We start from the raw sequence: 13,413 nt of genomic DNA on the forward strand, positions 1-13,413 counted from the left end.
AAATAGAAGTAATAAATATTAATTTGGTCTTAAGATGACTGTCTCCTAAATCTCTGGTAGATTTATACAGCCATACTTGTTAAGGTTTGGAGTATGTTTTAAGGCTTCTGTTGATTCCAGGAACAACCTCTCTGACTTGTAGAAGCTTCTGTGCATTGTCTTCAGTGTGCAAACAGTATGTACAGTGAGATGCAGAAGCATGGAATGCTCTGTTATGGAGTAATGAATCATGCTATACTCTCTACTGAGCAGATGGATGAGGGCGGGTGTTGCAGATACCCTGTGAACATCTCTTATCAGATACAAGTCAGAGAGGTTTTTCCTGGAATCAACAGAAGCCTTAAAACATACTCCAAACCTTAACAAGTATGGCTGTATAAATCTACCAAAGATTTGTGAGAGAGTCATCTTAAGACCAAATTAAGATTTATTACTTTTATTTTATTTAATTTTTTCAAACTTTCTAAGACTATCATTTGGACTACTATTTCAAAATTTGAATTTTTTTTTTTTTTTAAACCTAGATGGCGCCATATTAGGACTTTAGTCTTGTGTTGCATGCTGCAATTACTTTTACTAGCCCCACTGTTACATCGGGTTGTGGTTGTTTTGCATTTGTAACAAACTTTGTGTTGTGTGCTCTGAAGATGCTGAATATAATACCAGCAAAATATTAGCTTTTAAGTTAATAAATAGTTATTTTCTTATCCATCTGTGTTCATATCAAACCATGAAATCTATTACAAAAATGTCTGAGGAACACATAAGCCTATCTACGAGGATAATATCAGTTCATCAGTTTACTTCTCGCAGCCATTTCACCTGGACACAGTTGCAATGACTTGGGAGTATCATATTCCTCCAGTATATACCAGTTACATTCATGCGAATTGTTACATGGCACAATGCACTTTGCCATGGGAGTGTCTGTTGACTTCTTTCCAAGAAGTGTGTGTTTAATTTCTTTTTTTTTTTCTTTCCTCATTAGTACATTTAATTTTCAGATCCTGGCTCAGTATTTGTAATCTACTCGGTAATACTTGGAGCAATGCCACTTCCATCATTCTGGGCTGTATTGTTTTTTATGATTCTGATCTGTCTTGGTATGGATTCAGAGGTAAAGATATATAAAGATTTATTCATTTAAAATATAGTTTTATGGGATTAGTAATGATAATGATTTTTATTATAATATTGAATCTAATAAAATTATTTTATGGATATCACATACATCAAATTTATTTCTTGAAAATTTACCTATCATCAAGACCATCATTGACACATTGTTAACAGTTACAAAACTGTCAAAACAAGCAGTGGAATAGAATATTTCAAGTTAAAAAGTATAATAGTGAACATTATGATGTGATTGATGCAACATTACAAGTAAGCTAGATCTAAAATGCCATTAGAGTCTGTCAGGAATTAAAAAGATATATTTACTAAAATAAAGAACCAAAAGGCTTCAGTTCAGCGATGCAAAATTATATAAGTGGATAGGTAATGATAAATAATTTTATCATTACTCAGGCAGACGAAGGCAAAGCAGTAGTCATACAAGATATGAAAGAATATTTTAAAAATATTTCCTTAATGCTATATGATTTATCTACTTATCGTCCCCTCACATCTGATCCAAGTTAATAAAGTCAGTGAGTTGATTGATAATATTTCCAGTTGGGATAAAGAATCAAAGAAAAAAAACTAAAAATTTTCACTTTACTTCAGAAGAAGAAAAAAAAAAGATCAGCTAGTTTTTTGAGATATTTTAATTCTTGTCAACCAGATGGTAATTTACAATTTTCTGTTTTTAGAAAAGAAACTCATACCGATCATTATATCACATTCTAATTGTCATCATTCTGATCAAAATGGAACCACTAAAATCTTGTTATATCTGTGCTCTTAATATTTGTTCCACTAAAGACATTTTACAAGAATTGAATTATTATATCTACTTTTATGAAAAATGGCTTTAACAGATCTTTTATTAAGAAACCCTTTAATGGCTTTAGACAACTAGTCTCTAGATCTCCTGAAGATACCATGCGGATTCCACTCCCTTATATTACAAGGATTTCTGAATGTATAGCTAAAATTCTAAAACCTCTTAATATTGTATTATCCTTTCATCCTCTCAGGAAGATATCTACTTTCCTTTCTTCACCTAAAGACAACCCTTCTCTATTCAACCTTCCAGATATCTGCTGGTTCTCATGCTCCAGTGGTTTGTCTTACTTTGGACATTGTGGAAGAACAATAGCCATCCATGCATGAAGAACATAAATCTTGCATCCAGTCCCATGAACCAGAATGGTCTGGCCCAGTGGAGCACTTATCTTGAGTAAGCATAGAGTTCTGAAAAAAGGCTTAGGTGTTATTCATTATTCATCCATGTGTTGAATAATGAATAACACCTAAGTGTTATTCATTATTCAACTTTCACCTCTTAGGTGTTATTCATGAATAACACCTAAGAGGCTTAAGTGCTGTGAGGACATCATGCTGGAGGCTTAATGGATTTTTTACAGCACTCAGAAAGGATTAAAACAGAATTTAATACGTTCTATATTTCGTCTTGGTCACTGAGACATCTTCAGGGATTACAAAAAAACTAATGTAACATATACACAAATAACAAATAATACTAAGCCCAACCACGTGGATGACATTAAAGTTCTAACTAGGTGTAGTGCCCTCTAAGGGCGGTTGTAGGTGGCTTGGAATGTAGGGTGGGACCTCTGGTGATAATTGTTTCCCAAATCTTAGGAAGCTTAATGCAATCGTATTTATTAAGATTTGGTTGATTTCTGAGAGCTGCTGCTGCTGATTCTAAGAATAGTCTCTCTTTTTTGAATTTGCTGTGGTGGAGCATGGTGGTTTTTTTCCATGGTGGTTTTTTTTATAACTAGGTGTAGTGCCCTCTAATGGCAGTTGTAGGTGGCTTGGAATGTAGGGTGGGACCTCTGGTGATAAGCGTTTCCCAAATCTTAGGAAGCTTAATGCAATCATATTTATTAAGATTTGGTTGATTTCTGAGAGCTGCTGCTGCTGATTCTAAGAATAGTCTCTCTTCTTTGAATTTGCTGTGGTGGAGCATGGTGGTTTTTTTTTATGAGATCCTATGGGTTGTATCCAGTGGTGAGCTATGGAAATTTTAACAAAGGGCTCGCATCGTTAAACAAACAAAAAAAACTACACCAACGCCATCTACTGCCGACCGCCACCACTAGTATTTCCACAGACAATCACAAACATCCATGCCCACGGCAGGATGTTAGGATGTTTGTGAACGCGAATGGATGTTTGTGGGGTTTATAAACAAAATAAATTTGTTTTGTTTACGATAGAAGTTTTTATGACAAACAATCTATAAATAATACATAAATATTATCTAAAACACAATAATATTGAAATACGTTATATTTCTCTTTTGTTTTTATACTTTAAGTAATAATCAACGCTACCAATCAAGGGACATTATTTTATAGTCCTATTTATTTATATGTGATTACCAAAAGTGAATTCTTATTTGTAAAATGGTAGTAACAGTAACTATAATATTTTATTTAATAAAATCACTTTCGAGACGATGAGACGATTTTACATAAAAAAAAAAAAAAAAACTCACTGTCTGGTACAATATTTATCCTGAAAAAAACTCTCTCCTTTACAGGTTAACATTTACAAACAATTACTTTAAGGAAATATGACAACAGCTGCCACACCTTATTTCCTTCCTCCTTCACGTCTTGTGTTCTTCTAGGAGGATCTATAGCCAAGCGATGATTTTCTAGAAAATATTTCACATAGGGATTCGGATTAAATTCATTCAAGGGTTTCCCATTTATACATATTGTCATTAAATCCGAAATATGTTATATTGAGAGAAGATCTCTTCGTCGTTATGATATTATTTATAAAACTAAACGCCCATTTGGCTTCAGCGCTGTAAACTGCAATTGTTGCCATTAATCACTTTGGCTTTTTTCACCATACTGGGAATTTCGTTTTGTAACTTTCCAGTCAAAGCCATTTCCACTAAATCTCTAAAATCATTAATTTTAATTTCATATTTCAAAATAAAATTTAAAGATCTTATTCTCTTTTTTTTCCTTCTAACCATGGATATGCAACTTCTTTCATATTCCATATTTCAGGATAACATACATTTAAAATGTTTTTCAGTTCTTCATCTTCCAAATCCTCATAATTTTCATTTTTAAGTTTAAAATTTCTTTGCTGCATTAATCTGTCCTTTAACGACATTAAGAGGGTTTAGTAATGTTTCTCGCGGTAGTTTGTGAAATCTGATTTGCTTTCACTTGCTATTCCTTCAAATTCTTTTGATTTTAACATGGTATCAATTTTAGATTCACAAGAACCTACAGAATTTTTAAAATCATTAATTGCATTAATTGTTCACATGATTAAGGAGTTAGCTCTCATAATAACTTACATTGCGACTTTGTAGAGCTTCTGACAGATATGATAATTCCTGTAGAATGTCACTCATTAATGCTAGATCTTTTAAAAATTCAAATTGAGAAGTCGGTTTAAAAAGCCCTTATATTTATCATTCGATGCAAAATGCTTGCATAAAGCTGGGTAATTTCTCCACACAGCAAGAGCCGTTCGTAAACTGCAATCTGCCCATCGTGCTCCAAACACACAGTCGACCATTAAAATTTTGATGCCAAGGTCTTTTGCAATCGTATTTAATTGTCGTTGATTTTTTGGTGATTGATGATAAGAAAGCATATAATTTATCCATAAATATTTCAAAATGATTTATTTCTATAATGTTTTTTATCGAATTGTCTAATGCTAATTGTAAACGATGAGCTACGCAATGCTAAATCACAATGTTGGGAAATTTTTGTAGAAGTTTGATTGCAACACCTGATTTTTTTCCTAACATTACACTAGCTCCATCAGAACAAAATGCAATGAAATGATTTTTTAAATACTTATCAGAAAATCCATATGAATTTAAAATAGCAATTATAGTAGCATTTATACATTCCGTGGTGGTATTTTCTAGTTCTACAAGAGCTACAAAAATCATACATGGTTCAGTGAGCTCAACTTATATGTCAATAGCTAAAACACTTATTTTCTATAATAGCAGACGAATTGACAACATTATTGATTCGTCTGCTATTATAGAAATTTTGCAATTTTTTTTTTCTATTATTCTGGAGAATATTTTAAATTTTATTTGTTTAGAAATATGTTCAACTATTCTAATTCCTGAGAATCTAGAATGCAATGATAATCCTAGATCAATACTATTTTTAATTTGCAGCTTGATTAAATCTGATAAATCAGACAATGGTCGGTTTCTCTTAACCAGATTATAAACAGAATTAAACATTTTTGAAGTTATCAAAATTTCTTTTTCATTTAGTTTGTCAATTAGATTTGGTGATATAGATTACCAAACTATATTCTTCATTTATTTTTATGATTTTATTATGAGCAAATGATTCATTGTATTTGGATAACTTTTTACACAAAAATGCAGTTCTTGAGTCTGTAGTGTTTCCATTCGGTTCCATTTTCATTTCTACCCATTCCTTTGATAGGTGACAACTTTTTTTCTCCTTCAACACCCAAGTTTTTATATTTTGAGCAAACACGACATCCTAATTTACCATATTTAATTTCTAACCACTTATACTGCGTTTAGAAATATGATGCTTTCTCATTTTCCAGCAATCAGGTAAATGATTTTCTTTTTCTCCTCCAACTTGTTGCATCTTCATTGAATCAGTGTGTGTATTATCTTCGACTTCATTTTCAACAGCAGTAGAATCAACAGAATCACTTTTTGTTATTTTTTTCCCAAAAAAAATTTAATGAATTTCACTGTCTTTTCATGTTTCACAGGTAAAAATACTTCTACAATTATAAAATAAAATTTGCTGAATATACAGTTTTTAAATTTATTATTATTTTTAAATTTTAAACACAAATAATTGTTATACATCAGTTTACTGACGAACACTGAACTAATGTCCAATGGAACAACCAACTGATGTCAGTTTTATGAATGTTTGATTGTCTATTGGTTTTACCATGCGATTGGCTACCAGAAGGGAGAAGGGTCAAGATAGAGCATGCTATCTTTATTTATTTTCAAACTTTCATTATAGAGGTGTTATAGAGGGTGCATTTGTTATAGAGGAGTTGAAACAATAATTCCAAATACTGTAATCTATACACTGTTGAATAGAATAATTTTTGTTAGGTTACTGTACGAGTTTGTGGCTTAATATATTTCAAAAAATTATGTTTTTTTTTTTAAATAAAAAGTAAACAAGAAGAACAAGGGGCTCGCAGATTTGAAAAAATTTTAACAATGGGCTCATGCGAGCCCCTTATAGCTCACCACTGGTTGTATCCAAGACATGGTCAGCAAGGCCTGACTGACCATAGTCGTGGTTGCAGATGTATGACTTGTGTTCCTCCAGGCAGATAGTTGCTGATCTGCCTGTCTGTCCAAAGTACACCAGCTTACAGGAACAGGGTACTTTATAAACTCCAGGCACTGAGAGAGGAGGGAGCTGATCTTTTGTAGAACGGATAAGGGTAGCAAGTTTGCGGTGAGGCTTAAATGCTGTTTGTAGGTTGTACTTGTTTAATATCTTGGCTATTTTTTCGAATGTGTGGATGTAGGGTATGGTGATGGCATTTCTAAACTCTTTCTGACGAGAAGACCGGGGAATGGGGAAGGAACTGATTTTTTTTTTTTTTTTTTTTTTTTTTTTTTTTTTTTTTTTTGATACTGTGATCACTGTAGCCATTGGAGAGGAAGGTGTTGTGTATGTGGTCGAGCTCAGTTGCAAGGGCGGTTCCACTGGAACAAAGATTGTGGGCTCTCTTGGTAAGAGTTTTAATAATGCCATATTGTTGCGCAGGGTGGTGGTGGGAGAGTTTGTGAATGTATCTGCCTGTATGCATGGGTTTTCTATATACAGTGAAGGAAAGTGTACCATTAGGAAGGCATGTAACTAAGGTGTCTAGGAAGGATAAACAATTGTTCTTTTCCCTTTCCATCACAAACTGGATTCTTGGAGGTAGGCTGTTGAGGTGACTGAGGAAGGAGTCTAATGTGTCTTGGCCATGAGGCCAAATAGAGAACACATCATCAACATATCTTAGCCAGATAGAAGGTTTGAGAGGGGCTGAGTCACTTCATTATTTATAATAATGCATAATGGTATAAGCAACACAAAGAGAGAAAAAATACATTATTAAAATCACTATTATTTAGCTGGTTTTCTACCTAGCATGATTAGAGCACAATGATAACTGTGACAGGCACACAGCACTAAGTAATTGTAGAAACAATTTCAATTGTAACTGACACCTAATATCCTTAACATGGCACCCTCTGTGGCTTGGATAACTGCAAAGTTAATTTAGAGAAGTCCAGCTAAAGGTCTTAAAATGATAATCTCAAGATCTTTGGTAAATTAATGCATAATCATATTTATTGAGGTTGGGAAAGTGCTTTATAGCTGATGCTGAAAGAATAACCTCTCAGACTTCTAACAACTTCTATATAATATAGATGTTTTTCTCTATCTGATATTCTATGTGAAGGATGTTGAAAGTTTTTTCAGTTGGTTATACTATAAATTAAAGATGCCAAGAAATTATATCCTTGGTTACATGCTTTATCCAAGTGTAAGCAAACAAAGTTTGCACATGAAGTCACTTCATGACTGGGCTACTTGTATATAAAGGCTAATGAGCTAATGACTTCACATCAATTGCCTTAGTATCCCATAATGTATATGGAAATATGACTTTTGCATTACTTCAACCTTGGCATCACTTCTGGGTCTGGTTCCCACTGATGAGATCTCAAAAAAGGTCAAACCGATCTGGGTAGTTGCCCTTCCCATAATGCATAGTGGGAGTGGAAGTTAGGCAAAGTGGTTCCTTTGCATAAGGGTGGCTCTAAAACTGTGATAGTTAATTACAGACCAATCACCATCTCTGCAGTAGTGGTAAAAGTATTGGAAAAGTTGGTTAAAGACAAAATTCAAGAATGGGTAGATCAGGATATGATACTCTATAGAGGCCAACGTGGTTTTGTTAAAGGTAGATCCTGCCTTAGCAATCTATTAACTTTTCATAATACAATGACATCTGAATTGGACAAAGGAACTGGCTACACAGTGGTACTTCTAGATTTTGCTAAGGCTTTTGACGGGATACCCCATAGAACACTGTTAAACAAACTGGAGCAGATGGGAATGGATACTAAATTGGTGATATGGATAGGAGAATGGCTCAGGGAGAGATACCATAAGGTGGTGTATGGAGGAGCCGAGTCCAGAATGGGTTAGGTGACCAGTGGTGTGCCTCAGGACTGTGTGCTTGGGCCATTGTTGTTTAATTTGTATATAAATGATATAGGAAATGGCTTAAAGGGAGATATTCAGTTGTTTGCTGATGATGCAAAGTTGGGTAGCACAATAAAAAATCAAGCTGATGTTGAAAGTTTGCAGGATGATTTAAATAAGCTGGTAAAATGGGCAAAAGATAATCAGTTCAATGTGGAAAAGTGTAAAGTCATGCATTTTGGGATTAAAGATTACCAGCTGTGTACTACATTGATGGAACAGTACTCCAAGAGATTGATGAGGCTAGGGACTTAGGGGTGTTGGTAGATAGGGAGATGAAATTCAGAGGACACATTGCTAAGGTGTCCAAGATTGCGCATAGGATTACTTGGTTGTTGAGGAATACACTGACATCCAGAGATAAAGAGGTTATTATTCCCCTTTATAAAGTGTTGATACTTCCACATTTGGATTACTGTGCTCAGGTCTGGTCACCTGGATTCCTTGGAGATGAGGAGGCTGTGGAGAGGGTTCAGAGAAGAGTGACCAAGTTGGTGAGTGATGTAAGAAATGCTCCCTACATTGATAGATTGAGAGCTTATGGATTGCAGAGGTTGATTGATAGGCGGAGAAGAGGGGATATGATAGAAATATTTAAAATACTGAAAGGTTTTTATAGGATTGATGCAGGGGAAATGTTTCAGCTGTGTGATAGTGATGGAAGAACAAGAAGTCATCCCTGGAAATTAAAGAAGAGTGTGGTTAACAAGGGTGTGAGAAATTTTTTTGCCTGGTGGGTGGTGAATGAGTGGAATTCATTGCCTGACTTAGTTGTGAGCTCTTCGTCTGTAAATGAATTCAAGAAGAGATATGACAGATATTGTTTTGCTAGTTTGGGTCTCCCGCAAAGAGTCTACTGACTCCATGGAGATACCCATAATAATAATAATAATAATAATAGTGTTATACATTTCTGTAAGGATATATGCAGCATTATGGGATACTAAGGCAATTTATGTGAAGTCATTAGCTTCTATACAAGTAGCCCAATAGTGAAGTGATTTCACATGCAACCTTTTCATCCTTTATCCAAGTTACACTTGGATAAAGGATGAAAGCAAGAATATAATTTCTTGGAATCTTTAATTTATAGTTCTTGTAGATAAGCTTATATGTTGGTTAGGCATACTAATAATTTTTTAAGAAATGACAATGTAAACTAAATTCTTAATTATAAAAACTTTAATTAATAACTACCTATATTTTGGAAATGTTACATTGCCATCTGATACTAAATCATAATATGTGCATGCAGTCACTCACACTAAGCAAATGAGGCTGAAGAAAGGCAACAGAGGTCGGTCCTAGAGTCCTAAATGTGCTCCCTAGCAGGCTAAATTGTATCTTGGCTGTTGGGCTGACAATCTTAGAATGAAAGATTTCCAAATTTGGGGCAGTCTCATGCACCCAAATTTGTTGAGGTTTGGGAAGTTTTTCAGAGCTGAGGCTGATTCAAGGAATAATCTTTTGTACTTGCTGCTGTGTAATAAAGTTGCCTTCTTCTAGCATATTCCATGGTGGGTGTCCAATGCATGTTCAGCAAGTCCTGAGTGGCAGTATTAGTGGATCGGATGTAGTCCTTGTGTTCAGATATCCTGATATTGGCTGTCCTGCCTGTTTGGCCCTAGTAGGACAGTTTGCAACTGCAAGGGACCTGGTATACTCCAGGGAGGTCTAGGAGAATTGACTGGTCTTTAGTGGAGCAGATAAGAGATGCCAATTTCTTATGTGATTTGTAACTAGTTGTGAGGTTACATTTTCTTACTATTTTTGTTACTTTTTTGGATGTACCCTGGTATGGAATGGTGATAGATTTAGAGTAATCTCTGTTATGAAGGGGGGGGTAGTTGTGGTTTAACTGGTTTTAATATTTTTTTTGGGTTGTAGCCATTGGCTAAGAAAGTGTTAAGGATATAGTTAAGTTTGGTAATTAATTGATATTTATCTCTGAACTGATTAATTTTGCCTGTTATATAGGGTTTTTATAACCCCATATTGTTGGGAGGTGGGATGTGTGTGTGTGTGAGTGACTGCTAGTGAATGTATGTATGTGTAGGTTTTCTGTAAACAGAGAAAGCCAGGGAATTGTCAGGTGGGCATGTAATCAGAATGTCGAGGAAAGGGAAACTGTTGTTGTTTTCCTTGTCCAAGGTAAACTGGATCCTGGGATGTTGATTGTTTAAGTGTGTTGAGGAATCGCGGAATATATGCAGGCCATATGGCGAACATATCATCCACATAATGTAGCCAAACAGTGGATTTATGTGGGGCAGAGTTAAAGGCTCTTTAACTCTGCCCATGATCAACTTGCATGAAGATCTCAGATGTAATTTTTGTGTTTTTCAAGCCAGATGTTAACTGATCTACCAACTGTACGAAGCAGGCTGAACTGCAAGCAAAAGGAACTTTCTACTTTCTAAAGATGTTCAAAAGGATGTAATCAATCTTTAGGAGAATGTATTGAAAGTAGCATGAGATCATATTTGCAGAGAACTTTGGCTATTTTTTCAGAGGTACCCTTAACATATAGGATTGGAATGATTTTCCTGTGATCCTGTGTGTTGAGTGTAGGAAAGTGCATGTAATATTTTATCTATTTTATATAGACTGTAGCCATTGGCTAAAAAAGATGTTGAGAAGGTTCCTGAGTTCAGTTTCAAGGACTGTGTCATTTGAACAAATAGCCTCGGCTTGGTAAGTAAGTGTTTTGAGGATGCCATACTGGAGGGTGGCGGTGATGTGATTGTTTATGTAATCACCTACCAGTATGAGTGGTTTTTCTATAAATGGAAAAAGATAAGATAACAAGCAGTTAGGAATTCCTGTCACTAGTGTGTCTGAAAATCTAGATGTAAACGGAAGAATTCATTATAAAATACCATCATCATCATCAAATTCCTGACATGTACCCTTGAAGGTACATGTCAGGAATTTGATGTACAGGATATGATAATACTACATGAAAAACTTACATCATTACTAACTTCCTATCTACAATTTTCCTCCAAATCAATCTGTTACCTGTCAAGATTCCAACATTATCAGATCTTATATTCCTATCCTCTAAGCAACTTTTTACTGTATCAATCCACCTATATCTTGGTCTTCCTCTGGATCTTTTTCCTGCCAACCTAGCAAAGAACACTTGTTTTGCTAATCTTTCCTTTCTCATTCTGTTAAGTGACCATATCACTTAAGATTAGCTCTGCTAATACATTCCTGGATGCTAACAATGTCAAGTTCTTTCCTAATATCCTTGTTTTTAATATGATATTGCCATTGATGCCATCTGTTCATGGCCCTATTCTTTCTCAGGACTCTCATATCTGCAGTCTCTAGTCTTTCGTCAAGCATTTTACTTCTGACCCAGCTCTCAGATCCATAAGTTAAAATTGGCTTGAATACTGTCTAGTATACAGCTAATTTAGTATTTCGGCTAATTCTCTCTTATTCCATATAAATTTATTCAGTTGACTTCCTACCATACCAGCTTTGTTGATTCTGTTGTCTATTTCCATATTTAATTTACCATCTTCACTAAAAATCGTGCCTAAGTTGCTGAAATGTTTGACTTGTTCTAAAGGTTCTCCATTCACAATGCAGTTGATATTTTCAATGTTTCTGCCTACTTTCATTGTCTTTGTCTTTTTATTGCTGACCTTCAGACCATATCTATTACAACAGTTATTCAATTTAATCAGGGAATCAAAATCTGCATTAAGCAAAGAGTGGAGATTAACATCTCCAATTTGGATATCAGATATAATATCACTTTCCTTCATAATGTGATCCATATAGATAATGAATAAGAGAGGGGATAATGTACATCCTGGTCTGACACCAAATTTATCATTAAATCATCTTCCTGTACTTTCTTCAATTCTAACTGCTGACTTACAACTCAAATAAAGACTAAGTATTGCTTGATATACAGTCCCATTGACACCATACAACTGTAGTGTTTCGAATAGTTTTTCTCTCTTATGCCTTTTCCAGATCTGCAAAACTTAAATACAGATCTTTGTTATATTCCCATGATTTCTCAACTATTTGTCATACAGTGAAAATCTGATCCTGACAGCCTTTATTTGGCCTGAATCCAGCTTGTTCTTCACCAAGCTTTCTTCCTTACATAATCCTTCTCAACTGTTTCTCATGTATACTTGCATAAATCACTCAGTAGAGAAATATCTCTGTAATTCTCACATTCAGTTTTATTTCCCTTTTTATATATGGGTACTCTGAGAGCTCTACTCCAATCATCTGAAATTTGTCCCTCCGTCCAGGCCTTTTGAATTATGCAGTGCAACCACTGCATAGTTGAGCATTTCTGGCTGAATATCATCTACTCCAGCTGCCTTTCCACATTTCAGGCTTTTGATGGTTTTTTCTACTTCATGGATATATGGATATATATTCCTGATTGCATGCCTGGTTAGTGTTTTTTACCACTGTGCTGTCTCTGCTAGTTTCATTTAGCAATTTTTCAAAGTAATTATTCCATACATTAAGGATATCTTTTACTCCTGTTTTTATAACACCTTTACCATCTCTAATTCCATTTCTGAGCTTCTTCAGCAACCTCCAGAATATCTTGCCACGTTCTTGATATTTATTTTCTATGTTCTTACCAAAGTCCTCCCATGACTTTTGTTTAGATAGTTTTACACAGAGTTTAGCTTTCTTACCTTTGTCTCTGTATTCTCTAAGAGGATATCGGTTCTCCACATTCCTTTAAAGGCTATGTGGAGGTCTCCTCTCAGTTATATAGCTTTGATCCTTAAGTACCCTGTTATGAAATACTAATACTAGAAACACGTTTAATGTTTTTATTGTAAAGTTTTAAGCGAGGTTTCATAGCAATTGTCAATACAGTAATAAGAAAACTCAAAAAAAGCATAATTTAATTGAAAGCACGTGATATGTGCAGTATCGGCTGAAGGGAAAAAAGTCTTAGGCAATAGTTTTTGTTCAGATTTGGGTTGTCAATGTG

General features: G+C 34.7%; 1 protein-coding gene across 1 annotated transcript in view; it reads left to right on the forward strand.

The window, feature by feature from the left end:
- Window positions 1-13,413, forward strand: part of LOC150107817 (sodium-dependent dopamine transporter-like) — a 361,184-nt gene that overhangs the window by 164,098 nt on the left and 183,673 nt on the right. The window contains exon 7 of the mRNA XM_090392068.1: window positions 1,005-1,117. Within this exon, the coding sequence (XP_090248194.1) occupies window positions 1,005-1,117 (113 nt within the window). The remainder of the gene's footprint in view (window positions 1-1,004; window positions 1,118-13,413) is intronic.

Source organism: Typopeltis vanoorti, chromosome 4 (assembly GCF_054136105.1).
Source record: "Typopeltis vanoorti isolate ZY-2024b chromosome 4, IOZ_Tvanoo_1.0, whole genome shotgun sequence".
In the NCBI taxonomy this organism is placed as follows: domain Eukaryota; kingdom Metazoa; phylum Arthropoda; class Arachnida; order Uropygi; family Thelyphonidae; genus Typopeltis; species Typopeltis vanoorti.